Source organism: Colossoma macropomum, unplaced genomic scaffold (genome assembly GCF_904425465.1).
Source record: "Colossoma macropomum unplaced genomic scaffold, Colossoma_macropomum, whole genome shotgun sequence".
Lineage (NCBI taxonomy): Eukaryota > Metazoa > Chordata > Actinopteri > Characiformes > Serrasalmidae > Colossoma > Colossoma macropomum.
Window position 1 is genome coordinate 4,905,981 of NW_023494793.1, and position 20,689 is coordinate 4,926,669.

Here is a 20,689-nt window from a genome sequence, read left to right on the forward strand (position 1 = left end):
TCAATGTTAATGTTGTTATTTTTATTATAATAGAAAGAAAAACACAGGCTAACGTTGCTAACACACAGTAGAAGTCAATAGTCACCTAAATCTTTCATTCATCATAGTACATTTGCAGTTTCTGTTTCTATTTATAAAGTAATACGTTTAAACATAGAAACAGAAATCATGAAGGTGATCTAAAGTCCACATGTACATGTGTCGCACGTGCACGTGAAGAGCTGGTTCGGCAGGGGAGCCAGAATTTGGCACAACTCCTCTTGAGCGGGTTGAGAGAAGTTTGGGGGACGTATTTATGGAAAAGATTTGGGTGACTATTGACCTAAGTGTCTACAAGATCGGCCTTGTGGCTCCAGCTGTTGCTAAACTAAAGAAGCAAAATCTGGACAACAAACATCTTGTTGGTCAACTGCTTCTGAGATGAGCAAAAATGGTGTCAATGCTTTTCGCTGACCGATTTCTTTAAAGGAAACCTAATATCTGCTGCATCTGTGGAGTATGACTGATTACCAGACAGTAATTTTGGTTGTTCAGAAAACCTGTTGGCGAACACACAAGAGGCCAATGCTGTTTCATCATTTGTTCATTGGCTTCTATTATGTGTCAACAGGTCTTCTGTCCTTTCACTTTGTGCAGAGAAACATAAAATTTTCTCTGGTAATTTACTGCAAACTAGAGATGCAGCAGACAGATTAGGCCGAGTATAAGGCCCAGTCCCATTTCTTATTTTTACCCCTAACCCTTGTTTTCGAGTGTCTTCATCCCCCTTGGAACTGAGTTACAAGGGGTAGTGGTTGAAATCTTCCTCTGTGAAATGGGACCCTCAAATAAAAAGAGCATCACTTCATTATCAGCTACTAGCGCTGCTCTGTAGGCGACCCTGCCAGTCTGCAGTGACAGCAGAGGAGGGTAAAGTTCAGCTCCTCACTGCTGGGCTTTAGTTACATTTAGGGCATCATATGCCTTCAAAGAGGGGCAATTATTTATTATCACCCACCCCTAATTCTTTAGAGATATGAAGCTGAAGTCAGATATTCACCAGCTTCTAGTTTGAATTTTCCCATTCCACCTTAAATGGAGCAGCAGTTACATTCTGGCATCATAATCCATTGAAACGACATTAAACCAAGACAAAACAATGATTATCGAAATTTTTTAACAGAAAAACTCTCACGTTTGTGGGTTTCTTTGGTCGCTTGTTTAGCCATCTTGGCATCTTTTTTTCTCATAACACTCAGTTTGGAGTGTGACTCTGAAAAACCTGTTTGGAAGACCATGCAGCCCCAACACTTCACCCTACCCCTCTATCTCAACAAAAATCAGGACACCCTACCCCTAGACCTGAACGCGCAAAACGGAGGCGTAAGGGCTGAGTGGTAGGGGCGAGGGGAGAAATGGGATTGGGCCCAAGCCTACCTGAAAACACGCTCAGTAACATCACTGGAAATTGAATGTAGAATTAAGACACCACACTCCTGCTGATCTCTCTTCTCCATAGAAAGTAATCTTCATTGAGAAAAGTAGCAAAGAGTCAAAGAGAAAAGTCAACACGTACCACACACCTCAACACTCAGAAATACATAATTGCACACCCCTCAACTTTTGGTTCAGCTATGTGACATTGTGAAATTAAAATAGACATGATTAATATCCACACTTAAATTACCACATCAGAAAGCTGACAGATTAAAGATAACATTTTAAAAAGCTCTTTTTGCTTACATATTTTAAACTCTGAAATAACAACAACAACAATAAAAATAACAACAACAACAACAACAACAATAATAATAATAATAATAATAATACAAGCACGGAAAGGGTTTCAGTTTCCCCACAAACATCATTCTGATCATTTTAAAATCAGGAGAATGATAACTGCCCCATTTGTCTAAACAATGACCTTTGTGCTATAATGTTTTGGGGAAACTCACTAAGGCTAATTAATCAGCATGTTAAAAAGGTAAAACGAGAGATGTGCAATGGCTCAGAGTCTTTACTGCATTATTCAAACCCGAGAGGGTCAGTATGGGGCTTCACCAAACACGCTCAGCTGAACGGGAGCATTTGGCCGTGCAACGAGAAACGCTCAGGGCCTTTTTAGAGCTTTCAGATGAGAGTTGTCTAGTCCTAGAGGGCCGCAGCACTGTACAGTTCAATGACCGAAACACTCGATTCAAGCCACTGATGCACTGAAAATAGTTCAATTGCATTTGAATTTACTTGATTCAAATGTGGACATAATTTCCAGGTGAAATTTATTATATTAACACAGTTATAGCCAACTGTAAGTAAACTGAAATATTTTATTCATGATGCACGTTTGATTTGTGTAAACTGCATTATTGTTTTTAGTAGGGCTGCACGATGAATCATTTTTATTATTATTGCGATACTAGTTTATGCATTCAACACATCGGTAAAGGCTGCAATGATAAAACAAATTATGAGTGTCGACAAAATGATGCAAAAAAGATTAGTGGAATCGTATCATTGGACACCGGACAAGCTTTTCGCTGTGCTGGGTTTGAACTCTATGCTCAAAAGCCACTCTATCCTGAACTACTGACTTGTAAACATGTTCACAAGGTCATGACTATTCTCACTCTCAGTGTATGGTGCACTGACTGTATGGTAAGACATATCGCTGCTGCCAGAACAAAACCTCGTATCTCCATTTTCATCGTTTTTCAGTTTTTGGCATAATCTGAAAATGCCTGTTGTCCTTTATGTTGCGTGTAAATTTCACTATGAATGGACCGAAAGAAATGACCCAAAATTACTTGAAAAGACGTCTGGTTCCATTGACCTACATTGAAAGTAAAGTAAGTTTTGTCCTTCTCCTGTAAAGCTACCATTTTGGAGATACGAGCTGTTCCGACAGCAGCGATACAAAGCAGTAGTGGCTACTGTTACAACAAACCTGCATCATCATAAGGACCTCTTTAAGCAGTTAAATTTTTTTTTCTTTGTGGATGCCTATATAAAAAACAAAAGTATACACAGACCACAAACAGAAACAGAACAAATCCTGACTTTTTTCAGACTTAGGCACCTCATGGAACTCGCGCACATTTCGCAGGCTCCAAATTCTCCACAAGGGGGCGCCATTAGCAAACAGCTTTTGATGCTCTGTAAGAGCAGTGCTGTGCATTTTTGCTATCTTGCTATAACCCCAGATTAAAGGAGAGGTTTGTTAGATTTCTGTTTTCACAGCGTAATAGGCTGTATTTGCGGCACATACATTCAGAGGCACACTATTTTAATAATCAGTTATTGCTTCTCATATCATCATCATGGTGATATTCGACAGCTTTATCGAACGTCACGTTTAAAGTCATATCACGCAGCCCTAGTTTTGTTGTAGGAAAACAGTAACCTGTGCAGCGCTGTAGCCCTCTCATATTTGAGTCTAAGCACCCTGCTTTAGATTAAGACTGAAAGACTTAGTTCATCTTATGTTAAACTCTGTAATTTTGTATCTGGTACCAAGGGCATAAAGCTCTTTCTTCTAACTAGTCCAGCCGTGATCAATAAGCTAGTAAATCATCGTCATCATGTAATAAGACTACCAGCTTACTGACCGGGACAGGCCTGTAAAATAAGCAGCTTTGTAAAGACACCTGCAGGTCAGGAGACGGTGACATCTGTCCCTAACATACAGCACATGGCCGATGTAAAGCTATATTACTGCTTTACAATATCACACAGCTTTACGACTTTAAAAGGCATAGATAAACCAAACAAACGTATAAACCATGCTAATGTATCTAACAGCTGACAATTATTAAATAATGTCACGCATAATGCTTCGTTGGGGTGTTTTTATCTATTGCTTGCAAGATTCGCTTGTTTGACTGAACTATTGCTTTAAGACCCTCTTTTGCAGAAGCTGAGGAACATTCATCATAAACGTCCAAATCAGCGGAGGCTTGATTTGACTAATAGTAGTAGTGTCTGTCTCATAGTTTTCATTGTTAATAAAGGTCAAGGTCAAAGCTGAAGTTAACCCCTACACCGAACACGTGACCAACTATGCGTATGTGCAATATACTGAGCGTACCAATGACATTTTCCAAACATCAGTGTACTGTACCCTGCAAAACAGCGCCAGTACCACATCACTCTGTGCAAACAGATGTGAACTGAGGCAACTGCTTAACTGATGCTGTCCTTTAGACACTGAAGGTTCGGTACTGTCCTTATTTAAGGGCTGAAGGCAGTGAGATGTTCGTGGTCACCCACAGGGAGTTTGACGAAGGCTATAGCTGCAAGCTCCTTACAGAACTCTTCGAGCACTATCACTCCTCTTAACAGGCTGGCGTGATCCATCCTGCAAAAAAGAAGAAAAAATCCCTTATTTAGGTGTTACGGTGTGACTTTCGTGTAAAAGTTCTCTTAAGGCTCATTTATATATGGATAACGTTAAATATGGATCTGGATGGAGTCTTTTGTCCGTACACTGCCTTCATTTCATCTGTATTTATGCACATTCTCTGATATAGATTCTTATATACACATAAGTTGTTTCCTTTGCTGCAATTACATTTGTCACAGTGTAAAGGTTCATTTGTACACCCTTTATAGATGAAACGGAGCAGGACCACCGGAAGCTGTCGGGGCACTAGTAAATGTTGTGTTTACTAGTGGGAAACTCAGATTTTACAATGAGCCCAGAGTTTCTGAGTTGGGGATGTGTCAACAAAAAAAAAGTACGACAGCCGCTGATAAATTGAGTGTATTTCAGTTATTCATGAGCCACAACCTGAACACTGCAGGCTAAAACCATCCACACATGGAAATACAAATACGTTATGTGATGCATTTAACTGCATAAAAGCATTACTCTTCTCATAAGCATCTTCTGCACTTCACTTTGTTGTCGTAACGCAAAATACACTGACTCTCTTCAATGACAGAAAAACAAAAGTAAACCAAAAACATTATTTCCGGCGTATCTATCTTACTTCCAACCAAAACCACCTGAACACACATCAAGTCGTACCAAAGTCGTAAGTAGGAACTTCTGAGGATGACTTGAAGGCAGCATTAGAAACCCTGGAGGTTTGCTAGCTTAGCAACAGATCTATAAGCTAAAAAAAACAACCAAGCTATCATTAATGACCTCAGTCATCGAACAAAACTGTAAAGAAAACAGTGGTTCTACCTCTATTCAACACAAAGTATACACCAGATACAAGTTTTTTTAAGACAGAGAAAAGAAGCTGAAAGCCAAACTGGATGCAGTGATGGTTACATTTTTCATTTTGCCCTGAGTCAAGTACTCAGAAACGTGTCCAAGTTGTCTGTAATCAGTAATCGGCAACTCAGCAGACAGAGATTAGGTTGAAAAATGCCAGACTATTCCTTTAACGTAAACGAGTCTGAGAACACGCTCATTAACATGACTGGATAAAGAACGTATTGATAATTTCTCTTACATGGTCTCCGCCTCGAGGCCCATCAGCTGCCTCCTGACCATGATGAGTCTCTGTGTGAAGTTGGGGAAATGCTGGATCCTCTGCATCAGCTCCCCTATCACCTGCAGTCAGAGGGAAAATGAGGTATGATGTTCGGCATAAGGATGAGCCTGAAATGCATGCCCTCACTCATTCACGCCCTCGCTCACTCACTCACTCACTCCCATACTCACACACGCCCTCACTCACTCCCTTTCACACTCCTGCCCTCATTCACGGACACCCTCACTCACTCCCTCCCACAAACACTCACCTTCGCACGCCCTCATTAATTCCTCCATGCATGCCCTCAGTCACGCACACCTTTGTTCACTCATTCATTCACTCACGCCCTCATTCACACATGCATGCCCTCCCACACTCTCTCATTCACTCAGTATGCCAGTAGGTTAGTTAGGCCAGTGTCCCCTTGCTGAAGCTGGTCATGTTAGGACTTTCTTTCCAGTTTATTCTAAGCAAGATTTACAGTTTAAGCAGAAGACTTCAACATAAATATTACCTTGATTGATTTTTGATTTCATGTGACTGATTAGCTGGAAATTAGGATGACATTTGGTTAATATGTTTAAAAGCTGAACCCACCAACATCTAGTTTATCACTTTAAAACTTGAAAAATAAAATACATTGAAAATCCAGCTGCATCTGAATAGCAATTCAAAGTTAACATTGTTTTGACACAAACACAAAGAGCATTCTGTGTTACAAGCTATTCAAGCCATTCAAATGTCATCCAATGAACTGTCACTTCATTCTTTTATGAATTTTCTGGTCACTATGAAAATGTGCCTGATACCAATAATGGTTTAAGGGGCTAAAAAGTCTGATAACCAGTAATATCGGCCAATGCAGTTTATTAATATTTATAATTTTAGTTTTTCCTAAATATTTACTTAGTATATTTATACTCCAATGGTAAAAAAGTACTTTACCAACAAACAAATTCTATAACAGCACCACAGTTAAACAGCACAAACTCACAGTCATGAATACTATAAATGTTGTAGCACTGGGTGTGGAGTTACCCAGAATTCTTTGCATTTTAGTTTTCTGTAAGCTTGTATATATTTTCTCATTTATCACTTCATTAAAAATGTTGTGTTATTACATCTTATCCTCATGCTAAACGTTAAGCTGAACATTTATGTTTTTTTTTGTTATTTTAACCATAAACGGTATGTTGTGTTTAAATCGTAGTTCAAATCTAGGTCAGCCTGTATTCCTTTCTTTTCAGCATATTATCAACAATATTTTCTAGGATATTATCAGTCAACAAATATATTGGTTGGACTATGATGGTGACAAACAATGTCTCTTTTTATATTATACTATATATTAATAACAACAGTAGCTATATAACCTCTTGTAGCGCGCTGCAATTTGTTTGAACAACTGAATGTATCTTAACAGAATTAGTGTATTTTTTTTCTTTACGACGCCTTGCATAATCAACATCATGCATGACCTACTGACTCGATAATAACTGCAGCCCTAGTGTTGATGCTCACCCTGACAAGCATAGAGAAGAGTGAACGGGCTCCAGGACTCAGGCTGATGTAGGGGTCCAGCAGGTACTCGTGGAGATGAGGGTGAGGGAACACGGCCAGCCGGGACAGGACAGACGTCACCTGCAGGTTTAGCTCGTACGGCTGACACGGACACAGAGGAACAGAGATGAAGTTTTCCAGACACGGACTGGATTTTATACGATTTTGATAAATGTGATATGATCTCTTTAGGATAAGTAACAGTGAAACGGTTAACCTGCTCCAGGATGCGTGCTATCCTGTCAAACAGCACTTTGAGGAAGTGGCCTTCATAGAAGTCTGTACTGGAGGAGTGGACATCAAGTGGTTTAGGGGAGTCCGGCCAGCCCCACTCCGAAGACATGGCTGTACATTCTTTCAGCTGGAGGGAGAGAGGGAGGGAGAGGGAGAGAGGGAGGGAGAGAGAGAGAGGGAGGGAGGGAGAGAGGGAGGGAGGGAGAGGCAGAGGGAGGGAGGGAGGGAGAGACAGAGGGAGGGAGGGAGGGAGAGAGAGAGAGGGAGGGAGGGAGAGAGGGAGGGAGGGAGAGACAGAGGGAGGGAGGGAGGGAGAGAGAGAGAGGGAGAGAGAGAGGGGGAGAGAGGGAGAGAGAGGGAGAGAGAGGGAGAGAGAGAGAGAGAGGGGGAGAGAGGGGGAGAGAGGGAGAGAGAGAGAGAGGGAGAGAGAGGGAGAGAGAGAGAAGGGTAAAGAGGCTGGGTAAAGCTGGTGACTGGTGGTTATTTAGTTACCCCAGCTAACGGGAAAGGTAGCTACTCATACAGTTGATCAGACAAAACACAGCCTAATGTACTTGTTGATTTATTAATAAAGTTAGCTAGATGATACTATAACATCAATATGCTGGTTAACAGTAGTATGTAATGTGTAGGTAACAAAATACAGCTTTAATTTCTCATCTAATCACTAATATAGCCCACAACAGAGCCTGTAGCCTAAACTGAGCAGCTACTGGAACTAGACTAAAGCATGCTGATCTAGCCAGCAACGAGTTCTCCCAATAAAGAAATGAATAATGGAGCTTGCATTTTACATTAATATGGAAAAATTTACATTAATATGTAAATTATTCTTATGAACTCTTACATTTTTACCATTGTGATGTTTTATGTTTGCGTTTAGAATGTGGGCTGCATACCTGAACATCTCAAGAGGTCAAAGTTACTGTGGCACTCAGGGCAGCGCAGCATCTCGTACAGAGACCAACAGAGCGGGCAGTTAAGACTAGAGCCAAACCACAGCTGCGCTGAGGTCAGCTGAGAACCTCTCACTGTTCACTGTGTACTTTCATCACTACTTCCACTTTGAATCTCATAAAACCCTACAGAAACTTCTCAGTGTCTTAGCGCTAGTTACGAACGCTGGATAATTACTGAAGCAAATGCGGATAGTAATGGTTGCTAAGCAGTAATTGGAGGGTTTAGAAAATAACAGCAGATTTTGATTGGTCATAATACAGTGACCACACTCACAGAAAACAAATCAAATTTCATCATCCCAGAAATGTGGCATAATAAATATTCTGTGCCCATTTGATTGGGGGGCCTGGATACCGTGGCTGCGGCCCTGAGTAGACTGTTTCATCATAATAGCTTTTCTACGTTTAACCTCTTGAATGGTGGAAAGAGTAAAAATCCTTCTAAACTACCGAGGTCTGGACCTTGGTGTCCTCATAGCTAGATACAGCCATGGTCCCAGAAGTCCATACGTATGTTTAGGAACAACTGGTGTCATTGCTGTTTAGCAGTGAGACGGGGGCGTTGCTTACCGATTTAAGAGCATCATGGACATACGTGTCATATCCTGCTCCCTGCACGTGTTGAGTTGTTTTTGCTTCTTGAGGTACCAAACAGAGAAAACTGTAAAAGAGCAGATCACAAAAAAACACTGTAACAGTAGATTTCATTGCAGCTAATCTATACCTGCATATATTCACATACACACATACGTTATATATAAATGAAAATAGTGCAATACTGGTGTATATTAATGTGTATATTTAGACTCTAATGTGTTTTTTATACACTTTATGTTTATTTTGTATTTAAGTACTACAAGGGGGCTATGCACCTAGGACAGAGGTCACTAATAGGCGGACCGCGATCCGAGTCCGGACCCAGACGCTGTCCTATGCAGACCTGAACCTATAACGGATAAACTTTGGAGAATTATTTAATTTCGATGGGGTGGTCCTATTTTAATCGGCGTAACATTTCATATCATATCAACATATCACACGTGACGCTACTCAGCCAATCAGATCTGTGCACTACGATGAGCACTGAGACTCAAGTGAGTGACGCACACACAGAGGAGGGACGAGGTGAGAAACAGCAGTCAGAGTCAGAGTAAAGCTGTAAAATTGTACTTTATTTGATTTGCTATTCAGTTGTTGACAACATAAGATGTTGATGTAACTACTAGGCTACTTCAGTAAACAGTATATGGCACTGAATCAAGTTAGACATTATGATGTTCTGGACCTTTGCTTGAGGAAAATTTCTCTAACTAGAACTTTCTGAATTTTAATTAAAGACCCCTGACCTGGGATGTTCACTCACCTTCACAACTGTGTAAACGTGATGTGACAATAATCGTGATTTGATTTGATGAAAGGAGTGGTTGGATATCATTTTTCTGACATCGCTGAGGATTTCAATCTAAACCTCACAGTTTATTCCACATTTTAGCCAGGAAAATGTGCCAGCTTTTGTTTTTTAGATGCTGGCACAATATAGGGCACTTCTATTTATTTTCTCCCATTCAAAATCAAAATCAAATCAGCAAAACCTGTAATTTGACAGTGCGCCACCAACCATTTACATACGACTAAGGAAAAAAAATATGGGAAAAAATATAGTATGGATCTGACAATCAAAATATCGGTTCTGAATTGTAAAACTGTACTAGAGGGTTCAACACATATGAAAGCAAAATCAGTACTTGCTTTACCTGTTAACAGTTTCGGCTATCTGTGTACGTGAATTAGACTTCCTCTCGTCCCGATGACTGGACAGAGACAGCAGAGACTCAGAGCCACTGAACTCACTGTCTGTGAAGAAAGGATCCTCCTCCAGCTCCCTGAGTGAGAGAGAGACACATACAAATGAGAGAAAGCATATAATTTAATGCCATAACCACCTGACTTACAGTATTAATTATTAAAGCTTTAATAGTTTTTCTACGCACTCAGACTCTTCCAGGAGATCAAGGTCTGCTCCAGGTCTCTCCTCCCCAGAACCCGGCAGCCTATAGCAGCGGCTCTCCAGGTTCCGCAGCACCAGATTTGTCAGGATGTTTCTGTCCGGCTTCTTCAAAAGCTCCTCAAACAATCTTAAGGTAGTGACACTGATCTACAATTTAAATGAATGAATAAATAATCAATATTACTGCAAAATACACACAGGAGTATCCACCAAGGTTGTAAATCTCTGACCTCACGTTCATTTCACTGGATTACTCTTTAGTAAAAGATCAATGCATCATCAAATCCCATTTTTCAGCATGGTTTGATTATTTTGGTATGATTCATAATTATTAAATAATTAATTGAATAGACAAATGTGACTGGTTGAACACAATAGTAGAATACAGCCAATACTAACAATACATCAAGCCTTTTTTTGGATTTTTAACCAATGTGATTGGGTATAATCAATGAACTCTTAAATGCTGATGCAGAAAAGTGGCTATTTCTGCCATTCATCTACTTTTTTTTTCCACTAAAGACATATTTTTGAATGCAGGTCACGTAAAAAGAATGTCACACTTCAGTCACACACTGTTGTCACTTTGGTTAAACGAAACAACAATAAGCTCTAAGTCCTTATTGAATATATTACAGTGCATCCAACAATGAAAGGAAGCCTCATGCATACTTTCTATAGTGATCAAAAACACTATCGCAAGTTTTTTATACGTTTTTTTGGGCCTGGGCGCAGGATCATGTGGTTAACTCTTTAAAACGGATGAAGTTTGAATCCCTGTCGTCAGAATGGGTCTGAAATCTAAAATGTTATAAATCCTAACTCTGACATGAATGACCGTGAATAGACACCTCGTCCGAGATGTGGTCACAGTGCTCGATGAGATGGTAGCGCAGCGTGTGTGTGTAGGGGGGTGTCTCTGCCCGCTGTTCGTGGTGTGTGTCGCTGCCCAGCAGAAAGTGCACTAGCTCCCGCAGCAGAGCCGGGGAGTGAACGTGGCGCACGGAGCACGACAGCAGAGCAGTGTGGACCAGGACCCCAACCTCCGACCTGTACCACCACACACAAGAGGAAAACGGAAATCACGGCAAGTCATAAATCAAAGCTCCAGTAACAGTGTTACAGTCACAGTTTTCTGGAACTGTTAGAGAGTTGCTATGGTATTTGTGCATTGTCAAGTTAAATAACGCCTGACAACTTACTGCAAATTTACAAATATCAGTGATTTAAATTCCTACTGTTTTCTCTTGCAGTAAGAAACAGAGGCTTTTTAAAAAAGGTCAAAATGGTCAAAATACCTCAGTAATTACTGGATTACTGATACAATCAATTGTGACAGCCCTAAAATTACACCTTTTACACATTACTACCCCCCCCCCAAAAAAAAAAAAATGTAGCTGCACTATGTAAAATTTGGGGACCTCTCTGCTCGAAATGCATAACTGCACACAACATGTATAATGTGGATTTTGCATTTAAGACCTAAAAAGAGCCTGACTTTAATGTGACTTTAATAAATAAAGATGTATGACGTGGTCCAAAAAGCTCCTGTCATATCCAACTAAACACTTTTAAATTACTATTTCAGGCCTTTCAAATTTGTGTGTTTTTAACAAAAAATCTTGCAAAGTGCAGCTTTAAATAGCTAACTCACATCTGTAGCAGCTGAGGTTGAAGGAATCCTATAAGCCACTGCTGGTGAATAGCTTTGGCAAGTTCAACAGCAAGCACCTGCCCAAAACACAGAGAGACATACAGAGACAGAGAGAGAGAGGGAATGCGTGTGAGATGTATGAACATGCCAAGATCTAAATTACACTCTGCACCTACTGTTTACTTAGGAATACCTCATAAAAAGAAGACAACAGCAAGCAGCCTGTAGCACATCAATGACCACTCTTAACCAAATGAAATAAACATACGTTGCATGGTTAAAGACATTCTTCATCCAAAAGTATACATGCCTAACAGTAAAGGGGGATCCACACTGGTGCAATTTTAGTCCTTATCTACTATTAACAAGCTGGAGCTGCTAGTAAAACAAGCGAAACATTAAAAAGCAGCTATTTACTTCTACTGTGCTAATTTTGATGTGGGGTAATCAATGATTGCAACTGAAAGCCAAAATCACTTTTGATATGATTGGTCAACACAGACAAAATGCTCAACAAAGGCTGCGAGCTGCTTTAGTTTACATATTTTAACTTTAGCTTCCGGAGACCTCCTCAAAAAACGTGTATCCAGTGTAAACCTCACCTATGTTTGATATGATATGATAGTCATGTTTCATTAGTTTCATATAATAATTACCTTTGGTGCTTCTTTAATGAGCTGGTCACAGTAGTCTAGCCAGGAGAAGAACTTGTCTACGTGTTCCTGAGCTGGGAACGAAGGACTCTCCTCCGAACAGTCTGGAGAACTGTCAAAACAAGGAAATTAATAAATGTCATTTTTTTTCAGGAGGGGCCTGGTTACAGGCAAGGCAGGCACAGCTGTCGACCATAATGTTCCTGAGACATCTCTATAATGAGGATGACAACCACTGACTGGCGTACCTCATAGATGTTTCTATGGGTAAATGTTAATGGTGAACAGTTAAAGGCTGCGATTTTCTAATTGTTTTGCCTTTAAAAAAGACAGAATTGTAGTAGTGGTTACTTGCAATTGACAAAGACAACTACTACGCCTGCCAGCAAGTAGCCTATAGGAACAGCTCAGCTTAAGTTGCTCCTGCACAAACAGTCAGGCTGGGTTTACATGTTGCGCTGGACCTTGGTGCCCCCCATCCCAGCTAGGCCACAGTCACACAAACACACCCCACCTACCTCCACTGTTTGAGGGGGTAGCTGTGCAGGTCTGCAGGGTGGAGGGTGGTGGGGATGGTGCTGTAGAGTTCGCACAGTCTCTGTGCCAGCAGGGCACACAGCGGAGTTTCCTCTGCAAGCAGGCTGGCCGTCTTCTCCTCAGGGATACTCATCAGGAGCAGCACGCTCTCCATCGCCCGCAGGGCAACGCGGCTCTTCTGAAACACAAACACCACGAAAACACTTTGCTCAACTCTTTTCTGTCCAAACATAAATACTTTATCATACAGAAGAGCTGTAATAGGTCTTTAAAAGAAGTAAAAACATTAAAAAGGCAAAGGTTTGACAAAGTTTACAACAAGTCAGCTTACCAACAAGAAACTATGTGATGACCAACTGTATGGGCAATATTTTTTGTGTTTTATTATGATCATAAAACTGTACCATTGTGTTTTTCAGAGTATACACTGACAGGCCAAAGGTCATGGGACAAAAACTAGTATCGTGTATGACTCCCTCTAGCCCAGCCAAGTGCAGCAACTCAACATGGCATTGATTTCACAAGTGCACGGAAGACGTCTGGAGGGATGTTGAGCCATGCTGTCTGGATAGCCACCCACAGCTCCGTGGTATTTGTAGGTGCAGGATCTCGGGTGTGAATGGACCTCTCCACCACATCCCATAAATGCCCGATTGGGCTCATGTCAGACGAAGGTGCAGGCCACATCATTCCTCTGAACTCTCCAGAATGCCCCTCGGATTAATTCTGGACAACTTGGGCCCAATGTCACGGGGCGTTATCCTGCTGGAATATCCCATCACTGTGGCAGTACAATAAGTCAATGAAGGGCTGCAAATGGTCATCAAGCAGTGAAACATAGCTGTCACTGCTCAATGACTTGTTCAGGCAGACCAGTGGACCCAACCCATGCCATGAGAACACACCCTGCACCAGTATGGAACCACCACCAGCCTGTACAGTGCCTTGTTGACCACCGGGGTCCATGGCTTCATGGGGTCTGCGCCACACATGAACCCTACCATCAGCTCAAAACAACTGGTACCGTGACTCATCTCCATATGTTTTCAGTCCTCTAGGATCCAGTTAGCAACCTCACGAGCCCAGGTGAGGCACTGTGTCCGGTGCTGTGGTGTAAACAGAGGCACTCTGGTGGGTCTTCTGTTTACGTCAGCTAACAGACGCCTGCGCTGACTAGCATCGCGCTGGGTGAGTGCTGGGGGGAGAAGGGCAGCCATCCCACCCACCCAGAGAGAGCGAGGCCAATTGTGCTCTCTCGGACTCCTGGCTACGGATGGCTGTAGCATCACCAGTGATCGAACTCACGATCTCCTGATGACAGGGCCAACGCTTAGACGGTTGCGCCACTCGGGAGCCCGTAGATGTGATTTTTGCCTGAGTCATTTGTCTGTTCACATGGACAATTCTAGCCAGATGCCACCGGTCACGATCATTAAGCACCCATGGGCGGCCACTGCGCTGTCCACTGTGGGTGGTAATGCCTTTTATGATGTGACACTGTGGATCCAGGAATGTTAAATGCCCACTCAACTTTGGAAACAGAACGTCCCATCTGTCTGGCACCCACTATCATGCCTCGTTCGAACTCCGATGAGTCACGACGCCTTGCCATGAGCACGTTGACCAGCGCTCAACCTCACTCACAAGATAACACCTCACAACTTAGACAGGTGTGGGCGTTCCCAAGCCGTCCCCTGAGGTAACGGCAGCTCATGACCAATTTACACACTGCTATCCCATTACCTTTGTGTATTACAGGTATTGTCAATACTGCTAGAACACTGCACAGATTATAATAGAACAATTATAGAGAGCCTGTTAACAACAACAACCAATGTGAAGTAACTGCACAAACTACATAGTAACAAGTAGCTGATTGGACCATTGCACCATTATTCTGTTATTTTGATCAATGTATCAAATGAGTTGATCTTCCTGCTCCTTTATAAATAACTGAGTAAAGAGTCATAAAAGAGTTATAAACATAGCTTTTCTAGCATTCTTTCAATGTGGCTTTGTTTGCTTGGTCAGTTCCATCTTGTTTACTATCCTAGAAAAACTAAACAATGTGTGTTGTGCAAATGTCATTACAACACACCTGTCCACCCGTACGAACGGACTGTATTTCTCCATAGCTGCATGTGGCTTTGTTGTTTTGAATCTTCAGGCCCAAAAACATGTCATTCTAGCTGAAATGATGTCCATCTCTTTAGAAAAACTGAAACAGCCCTTAAAACAAACAGCAGGGGTTTACCTGGTTCTTCCCCAGATGAGTGAGGACTTGGATGATGCCTGGCTGGGAGGAGCTGTTCAGGGGGGTAGAGGGAGGACTCTCTGGACTGGAAGCACCACTGGAACCTTCTTCTATACTGTCCTCTGAGACAGAGCTGGACCTCTGAGGCTGGCCTTCTTTGGTCGTCTGTGGTATGGGTGAGTTAATATTCATTTACCTACTAAAATTCAACATTTTGTTTGTACAGCACCCTTTTTCAAACAGAATTGCTAAGTGATTCAAGGAAAAACTATAATTATATGATTCTAAAATACATAAAAAGATTAGCATAAAGACAAACACAAAAGGACAATACAAATGGGACAAAAGAAGCTCAAATGCCTCCAAGGGCATGGACAAAAAGAGTTTTGCTGTTATACAGTACAATGAAATCACACACCTCTAAGATGTAATTAAGGACATATGGGTCTTTCTTCACTCGAGAACAAACAGCAAACAAAAACTGGGCCTCCTCTTTCTCTGTCTGGGAGTTCGGGAGTCCACACAGACGAATCAGCTTCTGCAGTGTGAAAACAGACCAAAATAAAAAAGAAAAAAAAATCAAAAAGGCTGATACACAGAACGGCTTACGGAAACTCTCCCGATCATGAAATTTAAGATGACTATTATGTGCCAATACCAACTAATACTAACTTAAAAATAGCAATGCAATTGTGTTTTTTTTCGTTTACTGTATGCAACTATTAAAGTATAAGCCTATTAAAATACAGACCTAAAGATCAGAGTTAAAAGATATACCTTTCATTGTTTTTTGTAAGACCTTTGACCTGCCATTGTAATTAAGATTTAATTGTCTTTTCTTCTTCATTGGTTGCAACTATTAAAGTACAGGCCTGAAAGTGGCCAAACTGGCTTATTAGCCACCTTACTTGACAGCTGTGTTTACTTAGACACCAACATTGGCTGTGCTGTCGAATCAATATGAGCACACACACTCACACAAATGTCAACAGCTACACAAAACTATATGTAGGGTTAAGTAAAGCTACAAGTTCTTTGAGAAACTGATGGTAGAATTAGCTATATAGCTAACAAATAAACAGACATTACACAGTGAGGCTCTCTAAACATGTTAGAGCACCAAGTTAGAAGTTAGACGTGTTTTGCTCTCATAAGCCCATGAAATCTCAAGCAATGCTTTAACCGCTTTCTTTTATTTACACTTATTTGCCTCCACCCAACACACCCAAGACTTTTTTATTGCAGCAGACACTTTTATTACAGTACAAGCTAAAGCAACCAAATAACCTGATCTTGCTGGGAAAAGATTGAGCTTTTATGTTTTCCAAAATAATCCAGCAGTGTGTTTTTTGGCAGACATTAACATGTAGAGCTGTCTAATAGTTTATTGTGTCTATTCAATAACATTAGCACCGTTACTCAGTAACAGCACTACAGATGAGTCCCATTGTCTCTCTCACCTGTACAGGTCGATACACATTGATTATATGGAGCACAGGCTTCTGAATCTGCGTCAGGACCTTCGAGAAGAAGAGCAGGACCTGCTGGCTCATTCCAGGAGGATACTGCACAAAAAAAGAGAACATGCAGGTGACTTTTTGATGAGTTTTCAGCTCTTCAGGGTCTAATCAGGCCTATTAAGCTCCCAGTGGGGTGGAAAAACACATCAATGTATCATCATGATGATGTTTTTGTGCTGAAATCTGATATTTCATGTTGGACTAAATAATAAAAAAGATCTTAATCAGATTGAATCGTTTGAGGTTGTAGATTTACACCCTGGCTGTCTGTCTAACAGAGTGTGCGTTACCTGTGCCTTTCCCAGCGTGCAGAGCGTCTCCAGTATTTTGTGCTGGAGCAGGTACTCCATGCAGGCTCCAGTCTCCTCCACCTCCTGCTGCTTCTCCTCGTACACTAGGATATCCAGCATCTGTTTCAGCCTCCATGGGATGTCTGTCTGCTTCACTGGCCGAGTCTCATCTACACAGTGCAGAAGAAGACCGTTCAGACAGCTCTACTCTCATTTATACTCAAACATGCTCAAAATGCAATACAGATCAGAAGTTAACCAAAAAATCAGAAGTGACATCATCATATCATTTAAAATACAAAATTCTTGTTCTTCCATGAAAAAGCAGTGACTTTAGCCCCGCCTCTAAAACAGCTTCTGTTTTCTGATTACATCACTCTGCACCAGCGGGCAGGGACAAATAATATTAACTAGTAATATCACGTTTCCCAGCCTCCCCACCCATTACCAAGAGAAAATGCTCAGCTAGCTCAGAGACCCTCCCTGATATGATGTTTCACTTGGAAATACATCACAGCATGGAGGAAAATGTGTTCTGATTTCCTATTCACACTGACTTCAAACAAACTTTAGATACTTTGCAAGCGAACGAAAGAAACAAACAATTTTTCTTCTTTATATGCTGCTACTACTAGTACTACTACTAATAATAATAATAATAATGATAAATTATTTCTATAGCAGCTCTCTGGGTTCACGATTGCTTTGCACAGAATAAACAATATAACAATGAAAAAACAAAATAAAAAAAATTCAGTAGCCTTTAAAAGTAAATAGAAATAGCAGGCATTTCCAAAAGAGTGTGTTTATCTAAAACTGAAAAAAAAACTGCTTCAATGTTTATTAGAAACACTTATTTTGGAGTTTGTATTCAAATTCATAGACCTCCTAGGCTACGTTCACATCACAAACCCCAGAGCTCAAATCAGATTTTGTGCTCAAATCCGATCTCTCTGACATGATGGTTCACACTCGTTTAGGTAAGTGATTCAAATCTGTCATTAATGTGACGAACCGGCGTCCTAAAATGACCCTCATGAGCTCATCCTACTCAGTAATGTCTGAGCATCATCAGCACAAACTAACGAGCAGAACGAGCTTCGCTGTGAAGATAATTAGCTCTGATCAGCTCTCAGCTTCATTATTAGAGCGAGACGAAGGAGAAAAAGGTGAGATGAGCTGCTTTTCCACCGTTTACAGGCTTTAACTTCTGTTCGGCGCTGCTGCCATGGTAACGCTGAATGATGGTCACACACAGTGCAAAAAAAAAGCACATGAATTCCGATCAGATGTGTGTGCCCACACAGCTCTGATAACATCGGATCTGAGTCACATTAGGGCAAAAACATCGGATTTCTGCCACTTTAACCCGGCAATGTGAACAGAGTCCTAAAATAACTGTCACGTCGTCTCAAGTGTTTACCTGTAGTTTCTATGTAATAGTTGGTAATTCCTTTCCAGTGATCGACAAAAGAATCTAGCAGATTGATAGATGGCTCCCTCTGAAACAGACACAAAACAGGCAAAGATCACAGATGCTGCAAAGAAAAATCTAATTAAGTCTAGACCTGACACAGTACAGTTATAACCTGCACATGACAGCAGTGATCCAAATTTGATTTATAAACAGTGATTCACCCCAACATTGCTGACTGACCAGTGGAATAATCAGCACTTCATTTTAAGCATTTCAAAATGACTAAATCTAATCTAAAGCTGTATCCACTGTCCTGCTCAGACTTGCAGGACTTGATTAAACCTGCAGGAATGCAGTGCTTTTTTCCGGCCTGAGGGGAAAGTCAGCACAGCTACTGATCCCCACAGAGATTAAAGCTCCGAATCACCTACACAGAGCGAGGAACACAGATGAGCAGTAATGGATTAAATTAGTATTTATTAGTATAAACTTCATATTGATTGATTTTGATATTAATGACAGAAAGACTGAAAGGATCCCAAAAAACAAGACAAATAATAAAGCAGAACACAGTTCAGTTCTCAGTCTGATAGATGCTGGATGTACTAAGAGGCTCCACTGCAGGTCAACACTGTACTCAGTACCTGTGTTTGGACCTGATATCTTTCCACTCAAGTTGCATTTTGGTAGCTATTTTGCTTCTAATTGTGTCACGTCGCTGAAGCTAGAGTCTCACTGGACCAGTTCCACCTTAAAAGGCATCATTTAAACGGTACAATTTAAGGTGGACCGGACAATTTGACTAAAAAGCTGAGGAAAAAGAAGCCAATTAGTTTTTCCCTAAAGTATCAGACCTTCCAACACTTTTAAAGTGTACTTTTTACGCTCATAACCCACTTGTGTAACAAAAAAAGAAACTTTTAAGTCATGTGCCAGCATTTAAGTCTAATAAAGCTTAAAACATCTCATAGGTCTAATAGAAACGTCCTGAAAGCAACAGGGGGAAAGTTTTGCATTTCTTAGCCAGAAGCTATTTAACCATCAAGCTAATGCACATCATTTTAAGTCTTTATAAGGTGTTGCCCGAAATGACAGTTCATTATTGATGCTTTTCTGGCTTTTCTAGGGTGTATAGAGAACATACGAAGTTTGTTTTGACTCGTTAAGTGTTGTTTACTGAGTTTGCTAATGCTAATGCTAACAGCTGACTGACCCAAATCTAGTTGTTTTCTATGCAGAAGCTGCTAACTTAGCGCGAACTCAGCCCAGAAACTCGCAGTAAAGTCGAGGTTTTACTCACTGTCTCCAGTGCCTGCTGGAAGAGAGTCGTCAGTTTGTTTAAAACGTCCATGATTTGGCCTCTTGCAGGTTTCTAGTCATCATAACTCGATGATTTACACATCTTCAAACCCAGCGTTAGCTTAGCTTAGCCAGTTAGTTCGGACACATAGGTTCGCGTTTTAGCTTTAGCCTTTAGCTGCTCTACGGCGACGCCTAGCGGCCCACGGAGAAAGCGCTTGTCAACGTTACAGGGGAACGCCACCGATTTTTCAAAAATTCTAGATAGTTAAATGGTTGAGATGTTAACAAAGCCATTCAGGGTGGTTTGGTGTGAAATACTCAGTTTTTGAGGAACTGACAGAGTCAGAATTATTTACAGTGGTGGTGATAGGAGACAGATGTCTGAAGAGTTTAATACCTCTGACAGCTCCCTCACTGAATATTAATTAGATTAGATTAAGATTAAGTGACCATTATTAGTCCCACAACAGGGAAATTTCACCTCCACTTTTAACCCATCCATAAAGTGAAACACCACATACACACTAGTGAGCACACACACTAGGGGGCAGTGAGCACACTTGCCCGGAGCGGTGGGCAGCCCTATCCGCACCGCCCAGGGAGCCGTTGGGGGTTAGGTGTCTTGCTCAAGGACACCTCAGTCACGTGCTGTCAGATCTGGGGATTGAACCGGCGACCTTCCGGTTACAAGGCCGGTTCCCTAACCTCCAGTCGATGACTGCCCCCAATATTACATGAAATAGTTTAATATGTGCTGCCTGATATTTGTCACACTGTTCAGTGATAGTTTTGTGATAAAGTTTTGGCTTAAAATGTATCTTGAAACATTTATTTTT

General features: G+C 41.2%; 1 protein-coding gene across 1 annotated transcript; it reads right to left on the reverse strand.

Moving 5' to 3' along the window:
* Nucleotides 1–1,484: 1,484 nt before the first annotated feature.
* Nucleotides 1,485–20,027, reverse strand: fam160b2 (family with sequence similarity 160 member B2). The gene is made up of 17 exons (XM_036578262.1): nt 19,852–20,027; nt 18,558–18,636; nt 17,135–17,304; nt 16,785–16,889; nt 15,743–15,862; nt 15,325–15,489; nt 13,052–13,248; nt 12,537–12,645; nt 11,881–11,957; nt 11,078–11,276; nt 10,210–10,373; nt 9,973–10,101; nt 8,789–8,879; nt 7,243–7,386; nt 6,987–7,127; nt 5,442–5,542; nt 1,485–4,333 (listed from the first exon to the last, which is right to left on the reverse strand). Exons 1-17 carry the CDS (start codon nt 19,900–19,902, stop codon nt 4,207–4,209), a joined length of 2,169 nt encoding a protein of 722 aa, XP_036434155.1. The 5' UTR covers nt 19,903–20,027; the 3' UTR covers nt 1,485–4,206.
* Nucleotides 20,028–20,689: the final 662 nt, after the last annotated feature.